Source organism: Cydia strobilella, chromosome 2, assembly GCF_947568885.1.
Source record: "Cydia strobilella chromosome 2, ilCydStro3.1, whole genome shotgun sequence".
In the NCBI taxonomy this organism is placed as follows: domain Eukaryota; kingdom Metazoa; phylum Arthropoda; class Insecta; order Lepidoptera; family Tortricidae; genus Cydia; species Cydia strobilella.
In genome coordinates, this window is record NC_086042.1 from 12130128 (window position 1) to 12151557 (window position 21430).

General features: G+C 38.1%; 1 protein-coding gene and 1 pseudogene across 1 annotated transcript in view; both read right to left on the bottom strand.

Moving 5' to 3' along the window:
* Positions 1-1669: 1669 nt before the first annotated feature.
* LOC134749477 (uncharacterized) lies at positions 1670-2653 on the bottom strand (annotated as a pseudogene).
* A 2774-nt stretch (positions 2654-5427) lies between these two features.
* LOC134752358 (collagen alpha chain CG42342) overlaps positions 5428-21430 on the bottom strand; it is a 273495-nt gene continuing 257492 nt past the window's right edge. The window contains exons 12-22 of the mRNA XM_063688041.1: positions 19373-19399; positions 18930-18968; positions 15050-15154; positions 14436-14480; positions 13739-13801; positions 7969-7995; positions 7717-7770; positions 7586-7612; positions 7479-7514; positions 6940-7074; positions 5428-5616 (exon numbers count right to left, since the gene is read on the bottom strand). Coding sequence (XP_063544111.1) covers positions 5428-5616; positions 6940-7074; positions 7479-7514; positions 7586-7612; positions 7717-7770; positions 7969-7995; positions 13739-13801; positions 14436-14480; positions 15050-15154; positions 18930-18968; positions 19373-19399 — 747 coding nt within the window. The remainder of the gene's footprint in view (positions 5617-6939; positions 7075-7478; positions 7515-7585; positions 7613-7716; positions 7771-7968; positions 7996-13738; positions 13802-14435; positions 14481-15049; positions 15155-18929; positions 18969-19372; positions 19400-21430) is intronic.

Here is a 21430-nt window from a genome sequence, read left to right on the forward strand (position 1 = left end):
AAAGCTTATTAAGTTCTACACAAAAAAGGTATAAAACACCATGTCCCTAAAATGGAGCTTTCTTCTAGAAATATGGCTCAGAAGTCAAAAGGTTATACTTAATCATCTCCTACTTAAATTTTATTTTAAGACGGTTCAGAAAAAAATACTTGTATAATTTTTTTACCAATTTTTGGAACACAAAAACATTATCTACCCAACTACGAAAAAAAACATGTGTGGAAACTTGTAAGCTTCCCTTGTAACTTGTAAGTCCTATTTCTAGAAAAAGGCTTCGTTTTTGGGACATGGTGCTGTATAACTTTTTAGTGTGGAATTTAATAAGGTTTCGTTTCGCCATACACATTATTCACATTAAACCCAGATATTCCGAGAAAAAAAGAAAAACCAAAAAAGACTCATACTTTTCAAGATGGCGTTTGATCCCCGTGGCCCCTGAAGCTCCAATTTTATGACACGCTAACAGGGATCCCTGAAATTGTAGGTGTCAAATTTCATTACTGTCACTATTGTTTAAACCCCATTTAAGACCTATAATCTGTTTTTATAGTCACATTTTTAAGCTTTACACATTTTTCCTCCATTTATTTTAGTAAATTTGTATTGCATAGCACTCTTGTACTAATTATGGGTCTACTGATGTCTATTTTATTGAAATCCACTCAATAGTTTAGGCGCTAGAAGTAAAAATATGATTTACTATTCGGCGTCCTTTAAGGCAGCTGTATTGACATTTCTTTAATAAAACAGGTGTAAACAGGTTGTGAAGGGCAAGAGGAATCTACCGATATGTCGTTTTAAAAAATCCGTCCATTATCCTGAGCTACAGGGTGTACTGATTTTCAGTATTTAAACCCATAACCCTACTTTTTGTTTAAGTCGCAGTCGAGTAAAATGTTGATATTGGAGTAGAACGTGTACAAATGTATAGACAAAAGTGGAATTCATATTCCTCCAAGTTTCATATTAAGAGAATATCCCATGAAAGGGTATAAGCGCTAAATCTGGATTCAGCTATTATTTTCTATAACAAGATGTATTTTTTCCGCAAATTTATCTAGGACTTTTTTGTGTAGAATTTAATAAGCTTTAATGTTGCCTTACACCATATTTTCATAGAGAACGTATATTTAGAGTAAAACGCAAATTTCTCCAGGATGGTACACATTTTCCAAGATGGCTGCGATTCCTCGAGGTCCCCAAATGTGAAATAGTGTGGACATGAAAAAGAGACCTTTAATTAACATACATACCAAATTTCATAACTTTGGAAGGATTTCGAGGTGAGACTTAATCCGATTGTACTATGTAGCGTCTGTCGTCGTCCGCTATCTGTCGAGAACTATAGGTAGTCGTCAACTGGTCTTGTTGGCTGTCATGTCTAATTTTGGATTTAGATGTCGGTCGTTCCAATATTCCAAATAATATGTATGCTAGTCAGCCAGTCATTCAGTCGGTCTTTGTCAGGTCGCCACGGAGGTTAGAAGCCCCGACATCCCCACCTCCAGTATTGGACGTCTGCAAATACTCAAGGGCAGAGGGGCCTCCCACCACCGTGACTTAGTCGAGTCGGGCTGTGTCAAGTTAGGCCGTGTCAGGCCAGGTCTGACCTTGTCGAGTCAAATAAAGCCAGGTTAAGTCGTCGCTTAAGTCAGTCAGGGCAATCAGTTCAATCCTGCGTCGGTCTCATGTCAAGTCTACATAGTTTAGTCACCGGTCGCTGGTACAATCCATGACCGGTCTGGACGTCTGCCACTCGGACCTGTCCGTCACGTCCTGGGTAAGTCTTCACAACTCTTCCTCGCGGCCACAGGCTGCGAGGTGACTGGCTGTCGGCTATGACGACTATGTCACCTTCAGCGAGGGGAGTTGAGGACTGGTAACACTTTTCGCGCCTTGTCAAGGTGGGTAAATACTCCTTCACCCAGCGGTTCCACTGAGACTCTCGCCACGACCGTCGCAGGAGGTCCCCGTCGTTGAAGGTTCCGGAAGTTGCGATCATTCCTGTCCGGTCTGTCATCGGCATTAGGAAGTCATTAGGCGTAAGTGGTAAGTCGTCATTGTGATCTAGGGGGACGTAGGTAAGCGGCCTGCCGTTCACGATTGCTTCCGCCTCAGCCAGCAGAGTGGTGAGGGTGTCCTCCCTGGGGATACTGGTATTGAGGGTGGCTTTCAGCGCAGTCTTCACGGCTCTAACCATTCGCTCCCAGCAGCCTCCCATGTGCGGAGCTACAGGAGCAATAAATCTCCATTCTATCTGCCGAGGGCTACTGAAGCGGGTAAACTAGTCTCGGTCGATGGCTCGTACGGCTTGCGTGAGTTCGCGGTCAGCTCCCCTGAAGGTGGTCGCATTGTCGCTCCATATTGTTTTCGGGCATCCACGTCTGGCGATAAAACGTCGCAGAGCCATTAGAGCGCTCGTCGTTTTCAGGTCGCTCGCGAGCTCTATGTGAATGGCTCTGACTATCATGCAAGTGAACAGGGCACCGTAGCGTTTCTCTTGGCGGCGGTCAGACCCGGCCTGACATGGCTCAACGTGGTCTGACCCGGCCTGACACGGCCTGACGACTTGACACGGCCTGACATGGCTTGACTTGACTCGACAAGGTCAGACCCGGCCTGACACGGCCTGACACGACCTGACATGGACCATGTAGCGTCTGTCGTCGTCCGCTATCTGTCGAGAACTAGTCGTCAACTGGTCTTGTTGGCTGTCATGTCTAATTTTGAATTTAGATGTCGGTCGTTTCAATATTCCAAATAATATGTATGTTAGTCAGCCAGTCAGTCAGTCGGTCTATGTCAGATCGCCACGGAGGTTAGAAGCCCCGACAACCAGTAAAGACACAAACATTAATACCCGCCCTTAGGCGCCCACCCACATACTCGGGCGTAAATGTCGTAGGTAATCGGGTAAAAATAGGGTCAGAGGTGTTGGTTTATCCTATATACCATTAGGTAGGTATAAAAAATCTCCACCTTACCCGGTTTCACTCTTATTATTTCAATACTCACGCAAAATAAACATTTCTATTATCTTTATAAAATAAATCTCTACTCGAATTCCACAATATCGGTTGTGATGTGATCATACGACAAAAATGGCATGGCTAATCGCCTGTATTGCCAAGGCGCTAGAGTGCGTGTTCAGTTATTTTTGAGCACCTCGGCCGCTCCTATATATCTGAAGGCGACTGTACTTAGTTGAATTAGAAGAAATCAAACAGTCGAATCTCAGCAGTTCTGCATAAGTACCGTCGTTTTAGAAAGATAAAGAATACTTTTTTTAATACAGTTGCTCAAAAAGTGCTACTTTTCGTGGCTGTTTAGCGTGCGGAAAGTTGGTTTTCGCGAACTAGTGCTTTTTACTTTTCCAATTTTTTTAAATTTTTACTTGTTCCATTTCATGACTATTGATGAGTGTTAATATTAGTTTCCTTTAAACGTCGTAATCAACATAAAAACCTACTGTTAATGTAAGAATACGAAAAATATGCATATTTCATATTTAATTACTTACCTCTTCATTATTATAAGTATTATAACACGTTTATTTTTTTATGTTGAAAAATCGTTCTTAATAAGTTGTCTGAATGTAACGGAACGCCTGTCAAAGAAGAGGCGTATTTTCTTACTGCAAAAGGCAACATTCGATATTGTTTTTATAAATATACGATACACAAATAATCGTAAATAATGATAGTTAGGTAATAATAGTACAATGTTTTAATATTTACAATTGTTTTTGTCTTATAGAACATGCAATTGAAAAAAAAAACTTTCATTGAAGTGGGTTCAATAAAAATCTATTCTAGTCGAATAAATGCTAGAAAAACACCTCTTCATAATGTCAAAGATTGATATAACTCCGTAATAGATGGATACAGTCTGAGGAAAAACCGTGCCTCGAAAATCACGAAAATTTGATTCTCGATCAGATGGCGCCACTAGTTTTGGCCTACACTCGTATAGAGGGCGTTGACTGTTTCGTTTGTTATTTATAATTTTAACGCATACCAGTGAAAGAACATGGGTCAAAATCATATAAAAATAATTAATGCAAATAAAAAAATCATTTATCCATATTTAAATACATTTTATCGTATTTTTATAAATATTTATTTTTAGTTTTAAAGTGTGTCGACAGATGGCAGTGAATTTACTGGGGTTACAAAATTTACTATGACAGTACCGCTCTAGTATAAGTTACTCTATGATAATGTCAATGTCAATGATATCACAGAATTAATAATATAAAAGTTTCGAATTCCATTCCTTACTTGTTGCTTTTCTTATTTTTCGCAACTGTATTGAAAAACGTCGTTCGATACACGTGCGGAAATGTCATTTTTCACTCGTCTCGAGTCTTGCCATTCGCCTACGGCTCGTGAATATCTCGGTACTCGTGAAGTAATGACATACTTTCCGCACTAGCATCGAAATGTACTATTTTTTTTTAAATTTCACTAAATCCAGAATAATATGAAAAGGTAAGTAAAATAATAATAATAATTTTGGTACAAGTTTTTATCGCTGACTGTACTTTTCTTTACACAGGCAGCTAGTAAGTACTCATCGAGACAATTCTAAAAACCCCAAACACAATTAGGTTGCGTTGTTTTATCACAGAGTTCCTATTTGGCCACCTCCTGTCTCCATCATCAGATCAGCCCGATGGTACCATTACCTATTGCATTATTACCTATTGCATTGTCACCCGACTTACATTATGTATGCAGATTTATAGCTTTATTGGAAGTCGGGAAGAGGGTCAAAATTAACTTGCAAGATTAGGAGTATCAAAATCCTATCAAATATACATTGCAAGTGTAATAAAAGCTTGTAACAAAGGCCTTGCAATATAAAAAAACCGGGCAAGTGCGAGTCGGACTCGCGCACCGAGGGTTCCGTACTTTTTTAGTATTTTTTGTTATAGCGGCAACAGAAATACATCATCTGTGAAAATTTCAACTGTCTAGGTATCACGGTTCATGAGATACAGCCTGGTGACAGACAGACAGACGGACAGCGGAGTCTTAGCAATAGGGTCCCGTTTTTACCCTTTGGTTACGGAACCCTAAAAAGGATGGTGTAACAACACCACCCACCCACATCGTTCAAGAAATATGGCAAACAAGTGTCAATGTGGACTTTTTCACATCCGACCTTGAGGAACCCGAGGCGAGACTTGAATCAAAATGGAGACTGGGGACAGCGTCAGACAATTCGGATGGCCCCGGACGAGGGACATATATTTTTAATACTCCTGGCCTACCTCATTTAATTTATTACGCACCGCATACGCTCAAGCGCAGCGAGAGATAATCACAATGAGGAAAATATAAAAGTATAGGTATCTAAAAAAAAGGATCGATTTGAGTCCAAGGTAAAATCGGATGTTAGATGAGGGAGTGGTTAAGGTAGGGTTCAGTCATGGTGCAGGGCGAGGTTTGCGTTGTCGGTGTAGTCATCGTAATCGCGGGGCGCGTCAAGCTCATCCTCGCGCGCATCGTACTCTTCGCCGGGATCTTCCTCTGACTCTTCCCCTACGCCCCCCGGCCCTCCCCCTCCCGCGCCCTCTTCGCCTGGCTCCCGAGGTAGCGCCGCCGCGGACTCCTGCCACATCACACATGCACTCAACTACCCACTACACAATTATTGTTATGCTCTAACTGCATGCGGTGCTACATATAACAAAGATTATTAGTAGTAGTAGTAGTAAATCACTTTATTGTAAGTACAAAAAAAATATTGACATGAAATTCATATAAATTTAGGTACAAAGGCGAGCTTATCCCTATAAGGGATCTCTTCCAGCTAACCTTAGAGTAAATGAGTGGAAAATTCGAATTAGATAGAAAGATTATTGATAACTTATTTCCACAAACGCTGCCACTAAAAAAATATGTTATGTAAAAATTTTGTTTCTTGGTAGGTAACTATTAATTGAGATAAGTAGGTAAGTATCTTACTTGGATAAAACCCACATGTTGTAAATTAAGTACCTACTTATGTAATTAATAATTATAATACAAGGTCAATAAAGTCACATGCAGGAAACTTCTCTCTATTCAATAGCACTGATGACGTGTCCCTACTTTGATGACTAATATTTGTCTTAAAATGATCTTTTATTTTCCAAACTTCATGAGGAAATTACAAAGAATAAATTTGAAAATGTTTTTCCATTTTATGTAACCGGGTGTGTTTTGCATAGGTAAAACATTTTGTTTGTCATTGAAATAGCTTTTATACTGAGCAACCTATTGCAGCATTATAGGTAACAGAGGAATCTTTATGTAAAGTCAGACCAGTAATATATATTATGATCATTGTCTAGAGGGCGCTGTTATTCTCATGTATGGTGATGTTCAGTATAGTTATACATGGTGACAGAGTTCACACATAAATGGTTCACACATGGTGACAGTTCAGTATAGTATGAAAAAAATCGTTTCAGTAAAATTCCACAACATGGCGCGTTATATTCCTGATCAGGCTTTAGTCGGCGGCAAAACAAGAGTAAGTTGTTTTTATTCTTGTTAAAATTTAGACTTACACACAAACAAGTGTTATTATTATTCATCCACCAAGCTAAGTTAAAGCAATTTAAATTAGACACCAAGATCCCTAAAATTATGCGGCCAAAAACACCTACCCAAATTATTTAAATCATAAAAACTTTTGCAATTCTGCAAAAATATGGAACCCCCTAGTTAGGCATGGTTGCAGGTGCATTATCTGTAACATTTGTAACCATGTAATTAGAATGTTTTATATGTTTTTATTTGTTTTAGCGTGAACGGATTCCACTCATAATTAATTACTTACTTTAGTAATACCTAATCAAAAACTACTAGGTTAAGTACACTACTATAATTAGTATTAATAGTACCTAATGGCACACAGTAGGAACAGAGTTGTGTGAGCGTGGTTTACCTTAGCGGGCCGCCATCCGCATCCTGGTAATGGTAGACCGTCGGGGCCAAGCGGGCACGGCGCATCCAGTCCTGGCACGCCTTGCTCGCCCTTATCACCTTTGTCTCCTTTCCGCCCGCGCTTTCCAGCTGGACCCTGCGCAACAATACTGCGTTACACTACGCTGTTCCACTTGCGACCTCGCCACCGGCGCTCGACCCTCATGCATGCAGGGCAGCCGATTGATACAATAACATCATACAAAAACACGTCGTCTCTCTCATTGGGCATTAATACGACTGCCTTGCTTTCATATAGTCAAGAGCCGGGCCGAACCCCAGGCACTGGCTGCGTTTTCGATTCTGTTTAAGCAGAAACGAAACCGAGAACCACTTGAACGAGGTCTCTATATATTACGTTGTATTGATGCACATCGTGTTAGTGAAGCCATGCAAATGAGATTTTAACTCGGAAAATTAGAGACGTGTCGATGAAAATCCGAAACAGTGGATGCAGGAAACAGAAAATTGTGGAAGGCCAAGATTCGTTCCTACACTTACGGGTTCTCCTTTATATCCTTTGTCGCCCTTCGGGCCCTGCGAGCGAAACAACATGTTAGCGCTACATACGCACACTACATCACACCACTACAAACCCTCCAACTAACCTCTTGTCCTGGAATGCCATCCGTACCCTGAAAATTGTTAAGTGCACATCAGTGTATTAGTCGATCAGTGTTGTTAGTTCACTATTAGGGATGCGAAGCAAGTATTTTGCGGAAACAGCTTCTACACGTACCGGTAGCCCCGGGTCACCGCGTTCTCCCTTGCTGCCCGGCTCGCCCTGCGCGCCCTGCACAGGACAAGCACTCGTCACTTACACGCGCGCTCCTCTTAACAACCAAGCGCTTACAAAGAATAAGGCAATGAATGACTCAGCGATATAACTAAAGCTTGTTTTGTTTCAGGGCTGTTATTCACAAATGAGTGAGGTGAATGCTGTTGAATGTATGTAGCGGAGGAGCGTGTAATGAATCGTCGGGATACTCACCTTCATGCCGTCGAGTCCAGGAGGGCCCTGCGGAACAACGCACCGGTCAAATCAACGCTTCTCTCATGGCGATCAGGCGTGGGTGCAGTTACAGCGGCATGCGACGGATCGAAGGTCGCCAGAGATAGCCGGCTGGTAGCTCATTCACAATCAGGATGGAAGGCAGAAGAGAAAGACTGGTATGCATAGCATGCAAATATTTATTTTCCTCAAAATAATTTGTAAACAACAATATTCTTATGCTCTCGTGACGTATGGTACAAATGACAACTTTCGATTCTCATAAAAAAACTAAATCCTTAAGAATAGGCTTATAGATTAGGAGGTACTCCTATTTAAGAGTAGAGTATACAGAGAGATAGGAAGGAGTATTTATATGAAGAACTTTAGAAGATATACACTTAGATTAGAGGTAGGAAACCTCGAGCGGCGAGCAGAGTGCTCCATATGTATGCGCTTATCCTTAACAACTAATAGATATGATTTGTACATTTCGTCATTAGCTATAATTATTTGTTATTACAACAACATACAAAATGGCAATGGAATATAATAGGAAAATGCTCGATAAATAGATAAAGGTGAATACGTACAAGTCAACATTAAAGTACATAACATTAGGAGAGTTGAGGAGCGCGGCGCACGCCGTGCGCGAGGACGCGGGTCGCGGGGCGCCGGCCCCTCGGGACGGTAACACCCGGGTATATGCGGCCGCACGCCGTCGCCGAGCTGCTGCCGCCGCGGCTGCTAAAGCCAGTATTTTAAACCAATATTTACGTACTTAAATCAGACAATCAATCTTGATGATTTGAAATAGGAGCAAGGTTCGTAGGTTTCATGATGGTTTCATTTTTCGTTAAAAAATGATCCTCTTAATTTTGTCCAATTGTCCATTGTATGTAAATATATTTGAAGTACCAAGTGGGTACTAAGCGGCGGCAGCTGCGGGGCGCGGGGACGCTTTGCTTACTAAGTACCTATTGTTACACACCATACACGGCAAATGCCTCACAACGTCCACAATCACACCTTACAACAGATTGTCCGCTACATGGGCGAACTATTATCATACATATGATACATACTTAGATAGCACATGTAAAGGATATTAAAAGATAGGTAAATAGAATAGTTACAATATTATAATGAGAAGATATGATGAATAATTACCTAAACTACTATAATTTCTGTTGGCTGAGTTTCACTTATTTAAATGCTTGTAACATTAATTATCTCTGCGTATATATTATGTATTTTATTAATAAAAATACACATGGCTCGGAACCTGATAATATCTTAAAACCTTTTAAACATTTCGTTCATTATAAACCGGACCTTAATTTATAGAACGTTTTTTTTTTTTTTTAAGCCTACTAAGTGTCCCACTGCTGGGCAAAGGCCTCTCCCCTTGATTTCCACGACTCCCGATTTGGTGTTTCCTCCGGCCAGTTGTTCAGGAAGCTGTCCAGGTCATCCCGCCATCTCCGTTTGGGCCTGCCCCGTCCACGCCCCTCTACCGGCATCCACTTGGTTGCTAAGCTAGCCCACCTCTCCGGATGCATGCGGTGGACGTGACCGGCCCAGTCCCATTTGAGCCTAGCGGTTTTCTCGCCTACGTCAGCGATGCCGGTTTTTGAGCGCAGCGTGGTGTTTCTTATGCGATCAGCTAGTTTAACACCTAGAATGGTGCGCTCCATAGCGCGTTGGCAAACCTTCAGTTTGGACTTCTGGATCTCTGTGAGTGACCAAGTTTGGGCGCCGTAGGTTAGAACAGGCAGAACACACATGTCAACGAGTTTGCGCTTCAGTGACAATGGAAGGTTACCCTTCATTAGCTCTTTCATAGACCAGTAGCTCTTCCAGGCATTTTGAACACGGCGCTCAACTTCCTTGTCTTGCCTGTTACTGAAAGAAACTAGCTGGCCCAAGTAGATGTACTCGTCAACATAATGTATGATCTGCCCATCTACCTCGACACTATCTCGTGTCTTGCTATTGGTCATCACCTTTGTCTTTGCGCGGTTCATTTGAAGTCCGACCTGAAGGCTTGCGTTGCTCAGATCTTGGAGCATTTTCTGTAGTTCTGCTGCAAAAGGGGCAAAGAGAACAATGTCGTCGGCGAATCGAAGATTAGATAGCCTCCTATCACCGACGACTATTCCCTCAGCCCCCCAGGAAACCGCCAGGCTCTTAAAAACTTCTTCGAGGGTGCTTGTGAATAGTTTAGGAGACAGCGGATCACCCTGTTTAACACCTCGTTGTATAGGGAACGACGGACCGGAGTACTGAAGTTTTATATCGGCGGTGCTATTACTGTATATATTTTTGATTAGGTTTATATAGGTAGGATTAATGTTTTGATTTATGAGTGCGGTTACTATGGCAGAATGGGTTAAGCTATCAAATGCTTTCCTGTAATCAACAAATGCTAAATACAGGGGGATCTTAAATTCATTATACTTTTCAATGATTTGGTTGAGTGTGTGGAGGTGGTCGGTGGTGGAAAATCCGGGACGAAAGCCTGCCTGTTCGGGGGGTTGATGTCGGTCGAGCTGCCCAGCAATACGACATTCGATAACTTTAATAAATATTTTGTAAATATGAGAAACCAGACTGATGGGGCGATAGTTGCCTATGTCGAACTTATCGCCTTTCTTATACAAGAGTATCATATGAGAATGAAGCAGCTTTTGGGGTAATTTTCCTGTTTTTATGATGTTGTTGAATAATTTGGTAAGGGGAAGTAAAAGGTTGGTCTTTCCGAACGAACGAAGAACGTTAATTAATTAAAACGTTTCTCGTTACCGGTGAGAGAACGAAATTTTATGGTTCGCGAGGAACGATATAATATCGGTATGGTCACACTATTCCTTTCACACTCATTTAAATTTAACCGGTTAATTTAGTTTCATAAGCTAAACGCCAAATATGGCGTTAACTGGTAACTCAATTGAACAGTTCTTTAACCAGTAACAGCAAACGGAAATGAAATCATTCTTAAATTTATCATTCCCGGGTGAATTAACGAAATCGGTTTGAAAATATGTAATTTATTTTATTTTATTTTACTTTTGACTAATGTACCATAATTCTTTCATTTTTTTTTTTCAATTTAATTTTATTGACATTGTTTTATTATGATAGTGTTTTAATGATTGCATGTTAGTAATTAGTAAATGTACCTTAATGTACCATTATGTAAATATTTTGCATGTTGATGTTGTGTCGACTGAATACTGTATCTAACTATTTTATAAGATCTGATTGTTACGTATTCAAGCAAATAAATATTCTATTCTATTCTATTCTAAAAACATAAAACGGTATCCGAGCCCTGATAATGACTATATCTACACAGATGGCGCACATTGCACTATTAGTCCTATTAAAATCGTTTTTATCCTTAGTGACCATTGTCGGGATACTATGACAATATGTATGTGTTTCGCTATTGGAAATTAATTAGGCCACATGTAGTAGTACATTTAAATGTATAGGTATTCAATGGATGTAATGGCAAATTAAGTGACGTGACGTGGGTAACTGAAACGAACGTCACAAGTCAAGAATTATGGTGTTATTAGAAAAAGGTATCAAATGCTTGTAACTTGTAACATTAATAGTAAAATATGTATGTAGTAAGTAGCGTACCTACTTACTACATATTTTACAGTGCGCATTGCGTATCTATTTGAAACTAATAATGTATACAAAGCGACACGATTTGCAGTGTGCCTACTTCTGCCGCAGTTAACATATGTGTAGTAGATACATTTTCAAACTGGTTGCATTGTCTACCATTTTGTGTAGTTAAACAAGTTATTAGTGCTTTTGCTAAGCGAGGCAGAGTTGACACTTTGAAGTCATGCGCAGTGCAGCTTAGTGAGGTATTAAGAGATAAGTACGGTAGAAACCGTTTCATTTCCTCTATATACAAAAAATATTTCATACTTTAAAAATAGTCGCTCTGATTGTTAACTATGTACACAATTGTTTGGTATAAGGTATGTTGATTACCTACTTATCTTAATAACTTTAATAACGAGACAAAACAAACAGAGGAAATGAATTTTTATAGACATGAAAGTTGCTTGACTCACACCAGCGCCAATTCATATGAAAATACCACTTGTTAGTAATTGACATTGGTGCAAGTGTACAGCCAAAATCAAGATATAGATAAGGTTAAATATTTAGAGAGTAGAATAAATTATTTCACGATTTATAAATATGTACCTCGATCTGATGGTTGGTTGGTCGGAGCACTGAACATGTGCAAAATCGAAGATAATTTTTAACAATGTAATAAACAGTAAAATAGCGCTTGTTACCTGCTGCGCTAATGTATGCTGAATTGCTGCTATCTGGGGACTCAAATGAAAAAAAAAGAAGTATTGAATTATTACTGTTAACATTTGCTTTTGTTTGCCATAATGATCCTGTCTGTTTGATTGCCACCGTTATTCTTTGTTATATGTATAATTAAAAACTTCAAGGTGTAAATCACGAATAAAGCTCAATGGTATTCAGTGTCACAATGTGGCGTGATTATCCGGAAACTCATCTCATAAAAATTAAATATTGATTTGAACACTCCTTCCTAATTCGTTTGAATCTTCTTTGAGTGTTAGTACTGTTAGTAAGTACAAACTATAAAACTGCTAAAATAATTATTAAGATTCAAGGCTTAACTGAAGATGAAGTTGTTTCTAATGCATTGTTTCCGGAACCTAAACCTAGCTCGATGTGTAACGCATGGCACAATGTCAAAAATATTATCTTTTACACAGGTCTGTAACACTTACGCTAAATTTGGTAACGTCGCTTACATCTAGCTTAAAACTAAATACAACGTACGTACAAATATTACAATTCACAGCGGCGTGAGTGACGAGCCCCAACGGAGAAGCGGCGCGCGGGTGGAGCGACGCGGCATCACTACGTGAAGGTGAAGTCTGGTGGCCACCGGTTCTCCTGTAGTGTGCCATACCCCCGGGTTAGTACCAAGCCACACTACGGCGCGCAACCCAACAGTACCAAACAGCCATTGGCGCGTCTATTTATTTATGCTAGTCGAACGGAATTATGTCACAGTAACGACCGTTCGGCCATAGTCATAGTTACTAAGGCCAGGTGCTAATGTTGGGTAAGCGTCAGACCGAGTTATTGGTATCAAAATATCTTTACTTCCTGTGAAGCTAAAATAGGAAGCTATGTTCTTTGAGTCTCGAAAGTCATTTATTAGTAATAAACCCAGTTTTTAGGGTTCCGTACCTCAAATGGAAAAACACGGAACCCTTATAGGATCACTCTTGCGTCTGGCTGTCCGTCTGTCACAGCTCATTTTCTCCGAAACTACTGAACCAAGTAATGTGTAGTAATTAATAACCGGTATTATATCGTTCCCCGCGATACATACAATTCCGTTCCCTCTTCTTTCCGGTTAGTAGAGAACGTAGTTTTTTAGTTTGCGTTCCATCGGATAACCGGTTTTTAATGAACGAAATAATATAACTGTTTTGGAAATAATACCTACTGTATAAATTCCTTTGATGAGCTTAGTTCAAAAACCATATCAGTAAAATGATTGAAACTTGATAAAGAGGGGAATAATTATCTAGTTCCTAGCGTTCCTATTTGCTTCACAGTGATAAACTAAACATGCTGCCGTTGCAATCCATTTCCCAACAATTAATTATATTTAGTGCAAACGAGTGAGTTGTGTTAGTGGTTTATTTATTAAGATACTAGTTGAGTATATTAAACTTACTCTAGGGCCTAAGTCGCCTGTCCGGCCTGGCTCGCCTGGCTCGCCTGGTAGACCAACTGGACCCTAGAAAACAAAAAAATATGGATAAATATGAAAGTCACATTACATTTATAAACTTTTATGTAGTTTAATCTTATTTTCTAACGAATCAGCGTCTTATTTCGTACATACACCCGTATTATAGAATGTCAATGACGCATTTAAAAACAGTGGATAGTTGGTACTAAATGTTAGTAGATACAGCAAAATGTTATGTTCTTGTGGGGTACAGTCAGCATCAAACGAAGCGGATCAGATTACGCGTCTGTAGATACATTAGACGCGTAATCTGATCCGCTTCTCTTCTCTCTTCTCGTAATCTGAATCTCTAACAGTTAAACAAAAAGATCGTGTAGGATAGAACAAGCAGACTGTAACAGATATTTTTGACGCGAACTATAGAGATTTATATCTAATTTTAAAAGCATTCCAGGGTGGCAGATACTTCTGGCGCGTTGTTTTATCCGCTACTATTGATGCTGACTGTACCATCCCTAATTTATTATCATTTGAACACTAATAATCTAGTTCAGCCTGGGAAATCGTATAATAACCGTCGTAATATTAAATGAATTGATAAAATATATAATAATATTGCTAGAAATATATTGAGGTTAATTATTAATATATTTGATAGTTAGCATAAGTTAATACATACCGGTAATCCCATCGGTCCCGCGTCACCTTTTTCCCCTCTGTCCCCCTATAAGATAAAAACATAAAATTGCGGATAAAACAATTGAGACTAAAAGTTCAGAAAATCACTACTTAAGTATTAATTTTCGGCGAAAAGTTACACAATAATGACATTAATGACTAACTTGTATGGTAGGTATGATAGTCCATAAAAGTCTAACTAAAATTCTAAACTGATGACCATCAGGTGATCCGTCTGCTCGTTTGCCTCCTATTTCATAAAATAAAATAAAAACTGAATAATTTTTGACTTCACGTTTTCCGCAAACCAATATGTATTAACTTTCGACGTGGTCAATGATGATGTGAACATTAGGTAAATTGTGGTTTATTACAATTATGTATTACAGACATGATAGGCGCTCTTATAGGAGGTTGGCAGATGATTGTATAATTGAGACATTTCACATTTCGAAAGAGATCTTTTACCAAAGCAAAACCTACACTACAAATGTTTGTTGTTGTGTTCACTTATATCTTAACAAAGCTTTTAATATCAAGAAGTTAAAGTTCGTGTTCAGATATTTTACCGTGGCCGTTCCGATATCGAAGGATATACTATTATAGAATACGTACGATCTTGCCTCGCACGCCCGGCTCGCCCTTGTCGCCCTTGATGCCAGGAGGGCCCGCCACGCCGGGCAGCCCCGCCGGACCCGGCGCCCCCGGCGGGCCCATCATCTGTAACACAAACCAAGCGTTAACGAACTGAAACAACATTATGTTTTGTCTTTGCGTCGCATTCGACAAAATTTGCTTCTGTCTGGATATGGGTACTCGTACCTACTTTCATACAAATATGGCAATTGCAAGGTTTTCGATCAAGTAACACATTCCAGCAAATATAAAAGCTTCCTCTTATGATATATTTCCATCATGAAGCTAACGCTCTACACACCAGTAATGTTTTTCACATCACCTATTCGAAAAGGGAACTTTTCTTCCCTGCTAGGAGGGATCAAAGTGGCACTTTTCTGTTCAAGGACATTTTGTTGCCAGTATGAAATATTGACACAAAGACATGAAATTAGTATGCAGATAATCGATTACAATTTCTTTATAATCGATTACGTGCATACAATTTTTCTAACTTAAATAATATTTTGTTGTAATTGTAAACAAAAAATGTAATTATGTAATTAACGTATTTTAAATTAATTAATATCATTTAAATTAAGTAAATTAATTAGCGTAATATTTACAAAGAAACGTAAAAAAACTTTAGTTTAATAATTTAATTTTCATTTTGACATTTTAGGTCTCCTTAAACGCAGCCATACTTGTCTATGCAATTTAAAAAGTTTATATTTAAAAAAAATTGTACAAATATTTCATAAAGCATTATGCGGTTCTGTATTCTGTATAAATTTGTAAATACTTAGTTTAAATCAATAATAATAGGCCTTTTCATCTGTGTCAGATGTTTTAAGCAGCATCCCGGTAACGACACTAATAATAATAATAAATATAAGTGATATCAGTCTTCATAGTGTTCTTCCGAAGATTTGGTTCAAAGGGGTGAGAGCTAATTTGTTATCAGAAAAATCTACAAAAATAATGTACTTGATTTTCATTGTATCATTTTAGTTGTTTGCTGCTGTTTTTAAAAAGATATTAGGTACATAATTATGAGCTGTAGGTACTTTTAATTTGTCACTACAGTCACGTCTGAAAATATCGATACGGACAAAGTGCCAGAAGTATGTACCTATACTAAGGTCGTGTACACATATTTTTGGCACTTTGTCCGTATCGATCTTTGCTTAAAATAATAATGTTTGGAAACCTAATGTTAGTATGTAATTTCCTCATAGGTGATGTGAAAAGCAGTATGTGTCACATGGTAGCAAAATTATTTTCACCTCACTACGCTCAGGATTCTATGTTATATTATAGAATCCTTCGCTTCGTTTAGGATTCAATTGTACGCCCTCGCCGTAAATATGTCATTTTGCTCCCTTGTGACACAATCTACTATTTTTAGAAAACCCCTTTTCATGCAAGAACGCCATAGAACGCCAATGATAATCTAGTTGGCGAAATTCTAGCTCTTAAATCCAAATGACTGAAAACCGCCTTTGGGTCGCTTGGCTATCGGCATCCTTTTGAAGACATAATTACTGCTGCTGTGCTTTGCAACCTACAAAAAGAGCATTATAAGTATTAAACATGTGACTAATGCTCCCTTTCGCGAAGACGTACCACGTTTGAAATTTCAAATATGACGTTAGCAGACTCGTTATACTTTTCTTAGAAGTTTGTTGAATGCTATCCCCTTAGGCTGCGTTTCCACCGGAGATGTGCGAGGATGCGTAGCGAGGAATGTGTTTGAACCAATAGAATCACTTCATTTGTTTTCCTCGTTCAGCGTGTAGTGATTCTATTGGTTTTTATTAACAAACACATCACTCGCTACGCATCCTTGCACATATCTGGTGGAGAGGAAGCCTTATGATTTATGATATAAAATTTGAAAAAGGAGAAAGTTTAGTTTAGAAGTTCAATTCGGTTATATGTTTTTTTAATGTTTGACGACGGCAACTTTTTTCTTTTCATCTAAAAACTAAGCATTTGCATTTAAAAAGTTCTATTTGGTGAAATGGAATTGCTCATGACGACGAGGGTGGAAGACAATTATTTTGAACAAGAATAGTTGGCAATGTTATTGTAATTAAATTAAAGTATTTTTATAAATTGTAAACAACTATAGGCAAAAGTAGCTTTAGCTAAGATTTTTACCTATACTGACATAGGTATTATATTACATTCAAGTTATTCTTATATTACAACTTCGGAGAAAACTGCCTTCCAAAACATACCTAAAATTAGAACCCTGTCCGAGATAAATAGTGTTTTGATATGACAAATTTCCGCGGCAATTTTTGTTTTAGTTTTAGTCTTAAGTTTTAGTTTTGGCTTTTTTTTTCTGTAACTTTGTAATAAACACTACTCTTACAATCTCAAATTAAATTTAAAAAAGGCGGTAGTTAATATTTTGCTTGTCTTAATTTTCTATGTTTAATAATGTTTGTGTTTTTATGTCAATGTTAATTTATTTGTGTGTCCTTGGCGTACGTGTCGCCATCCCCACAGAAAACCAGCGCCACGGTTTGCCGCGGCATTATGCTGTGGGGATCCTTTTTAGCGTCCAAATGTTTTTTTGTCTGCATGCCTTTCTTTTTATGTACTATGTTGTGGCGTCAAATAAATGTATTTTCTTTCTTTCTTTCTTTCAAATGTTCACGATTGACTCATTTGCTATTGCGTATTATTCCGGTTATAGAAACTTATACTCTTTTTGCTTCAGACATTAGATTCAGATCAAAATTAGATGTTTGAAATAGATGTGTAAACATTCTGATATTGACAGCTAACGTTGGTGGCGCTGTATGCGGTAAATACACTAGTCAAAAGTTAGTGTCGACGGGGGGACGATTTTATCTTAGACATACAAACAATGAGTCCCTACTTCAGGCAAAGATATAGATTGATAAATGTATTACTTCTTAAAGTAATAAAATCGGTTACAGGCAGAGGTGAAGGGAGGACGATTGTGAAGAGAGGTGATTGGATGTTGAAATGTAACGGAATATTGTGATCAAGAAATATATTGTTGTTATAAAAGCTGGAGTTTTTCTTACAAAACTCCAGCCTCAGCAGCTTAATAGGTCTTTCTTACAAAACCTATTAAGATTGGGGAGGGTATTTACGTGTTGAAATAATAATATTACTGTAATAATCAAAGTCGAAATAAAGTTAATTTGACCTTTGATGTTTCCTTTGACGTACCTATTCATTATCATTGAAAGAAAAGTCAAAGACTATTTTTTGCTATGGGCTACTGTTTACGAGTTAATTACGAAAAACTAAAAAAAATAATCTAGAACCAATTATAAGATTTATAAGTAACTTTCCCACTTTAATATATTTTGAAATATTGATCCTAGCGAAAAAGTGTACTGAAACTTTTTTGTAGAAAATTGTATGTACATTACTTATGTTATAGAACACTTCTTGCTACGGGCCACCGTTTAAGAATTATTAACGAAAAACTATAAAAAGGGACCTTTAAACACACCTTTTCGCTTTTTTGGAATATTTCGGATTGGCGAGATAATTTTTCGATTTTTCTTAATAAGAATTATTTAACTATAAAACTCCCGTGAGACTAAAACATATTAGATTATTTTAAACCAGGTCACTCACGTATTATTAAGTCGAATAGCTCGACATGTTTCGGTCCAATTTAGAAGACGGACGGTCCTCGTAAATTGGACCGAAACATGTCGAGCTATTCGACTTAATAATACGTGAGTGACCCGGTTTAAAATAATCTAAGAATTATTTAGTTAAGCTAACTTATCGTTATATTCGCATGATGTACCTAGTAGGTATATACGCGGTTATAATTTGTACTAATGAGGTTTGACAATAATCATAGGTATGTTTTACTTACAATTTCATGTCCGTACAGCTCGTAGCCGGTGCCGTCTCCCTGCAAGTTCAACATTGGCTATAAGATTAACAGTTCATGGATTATTTAAAAAAAATGCTCGGTATTATAAAGATGCGTATCTATGTATCCAAATTATGTATGTTGTATATACTTTGAAAGGCAAGTCACCTCAGTCATCCAGTGAGATACCAGGATAAATCAAGCCAGGAAATTGTAGAGGACGAATTTCACGCACAGAAAGGCACAAAAAAAACAGTGAGGTTCTGAAATTTGTTATGTGCCTTTCTGTGCGTGAAATTCGTCCTCTACAATTTCCTAGCTTGATTTATCCTGGTATCTCACATAGTAATACTGTATAATGTTGTTTGGGTTACAATATAATGTATAATGGTTCAACGGATGTTTATAAAACCGAGCCTCGGCAAATCAGAGTCAATAGTTACCTGCCGCCTCCTCAGCTTTCTGTACTTCTAATGTTGCCGCCGTTCGCATCGCGCCCGACATCCCGGAAAAAGAAACAATACAGCGAAATTTTAATAATTTATACATTACAAGAGTTGTATATTTTTAATAGTTATTTGCGATACAAGTGCGGAAAAGAGGAAATTCGAAACGAGTGGCGATAAATTAAAACACAGTGTGTGTTTTAAATCGACACGAGTTGCGAATTACCTTTTCGCACATGTCTCGTACAACGTTTTACAATACATATGGCCCTTTAAACTTTCGACATATGCGCGAAAAGTGCTCATTACCGCACTAGTGCGAAAAAGTAGCACCATATGTACTGTAAAGCTAGTTCATTGACAGATTGTTTCAGTTTTACGGGCCAATTCGAACAATGATCTAGATATCAACTAGATATCCACTAGATATGAAACAGAAACGATAACGAGATATTTTAGAAAGTCAAATTTGAGATTTCCGCGATTCCGAATGTCCTCTTGAACGATCTCTTTAAGATTTGCTTAACCTCGTAAGGCCCCATGTGCATTACAATGGACACTCTGTTTCAATCTAATTTGAACCTTTCAAAAACTAAATAAGGTAGCATTACTTTTTCATTTCTCATGCTCTGAAAGAGGGTCATTGTTGTTCTAAAACGTGTGCAGAAAATGATACGTGTCTGCACTAGAGCATTTTACGTTCGAAGTACGATTTTTGACATTTTTTTTACGATAAGTACTTGATATTTGAGTTTAAATGGATTTGTTATACAATTTCCATCTTGATATTTGACTCTCCATTCCATAAATAAGGATACTTTTGCCTAAATTGTTAATTGAAAGTACCCTAGAGAAATACTATAAAAATATATAATTAGTAATGTTTTTAAAAAAACACATGCATTTTACTTTCCTCGTATTCGAAATGAAAAGTAGAGTGTTTAACTCGGGTGAAAGGCATCATTTCTGCCTCGGACTATTGGCGCTCTCACTGCGTTCGAGCGCCAAAATACCTCGGCAGGAATGAGTGCCTTTCATACCTTGGTTAACAATCTACTATTGTTTCATTGTTTTCTAAAGCAAACGAAAGTCACCCTCATCTACTATGCAACAAGGTTCAAATTAAAACCGCAGAGGCGCGCACTGATGGCTTTCACGCCATCAGAAGGAAGAGAGTCTCTGCTGAACAGAGCGCGCGGCAGCTCCAACACCATCCTGAGCATGTTCGCTGAACGCGCGGACTGCCCCATGACTAAACACTGGGTACAAATCATCACTGGCCAAACAAAGTGATGATTTTTACCTAGTGTCGATTCGTAATTTATTTAGTAAGTAATTAATTAATGTACATATATACATATAAAAAGCATGTTTGTAGGGTTAATAATAATAGTGTTAATATTGTATAATTTTAATTTAGAATTTTTATCAATGTTATTTTATATTTTTTATTTTCTTTTTTTGTTTTTATAATTTTTGTAATATGGTAAAATATGGGTTTGTAAGACCTGATATAAATGATATTTATTTATTTAAAAACAGGGAAACTGGAAACTGGGCCTTACGAGGATAAGATATTACTTAAACAACCAATGGATATCTAATGGATATCCCAAAAACAAGCATACGGCCCGTCTGATGGTAAGCTGTTACCGTAGCCTATGGACGCTTGCAACACCAGAGATATTACACGCGCGGTGCCGACCCTTTAAAAACTTGTACACTCCTTTTTTAAAGAACCCGATACTGTAGCCCCTCAGGAAAACCTCCGTTTTCCATTATCATTATTAAACCATTATAATGATAATGGAAAACTATCATCTGCCTGCTATGTTATAACTTCGGAAAATATAAACCTATACAGACACAAACCTGGTAAAGTATAATAAAGAAAACATAGCAGCATATTAAGATACAATTTCATCTACTTTGAACCCTCTCAAAACTTCACTAAAGGAAGGGAGGAATTTATTAGGTATTTGCTTAAAATTTCTCTAATATGTAATTGTAATCCAATCATGCTTAAATTTCAAGTTAGTATATGAAGCTAAACGC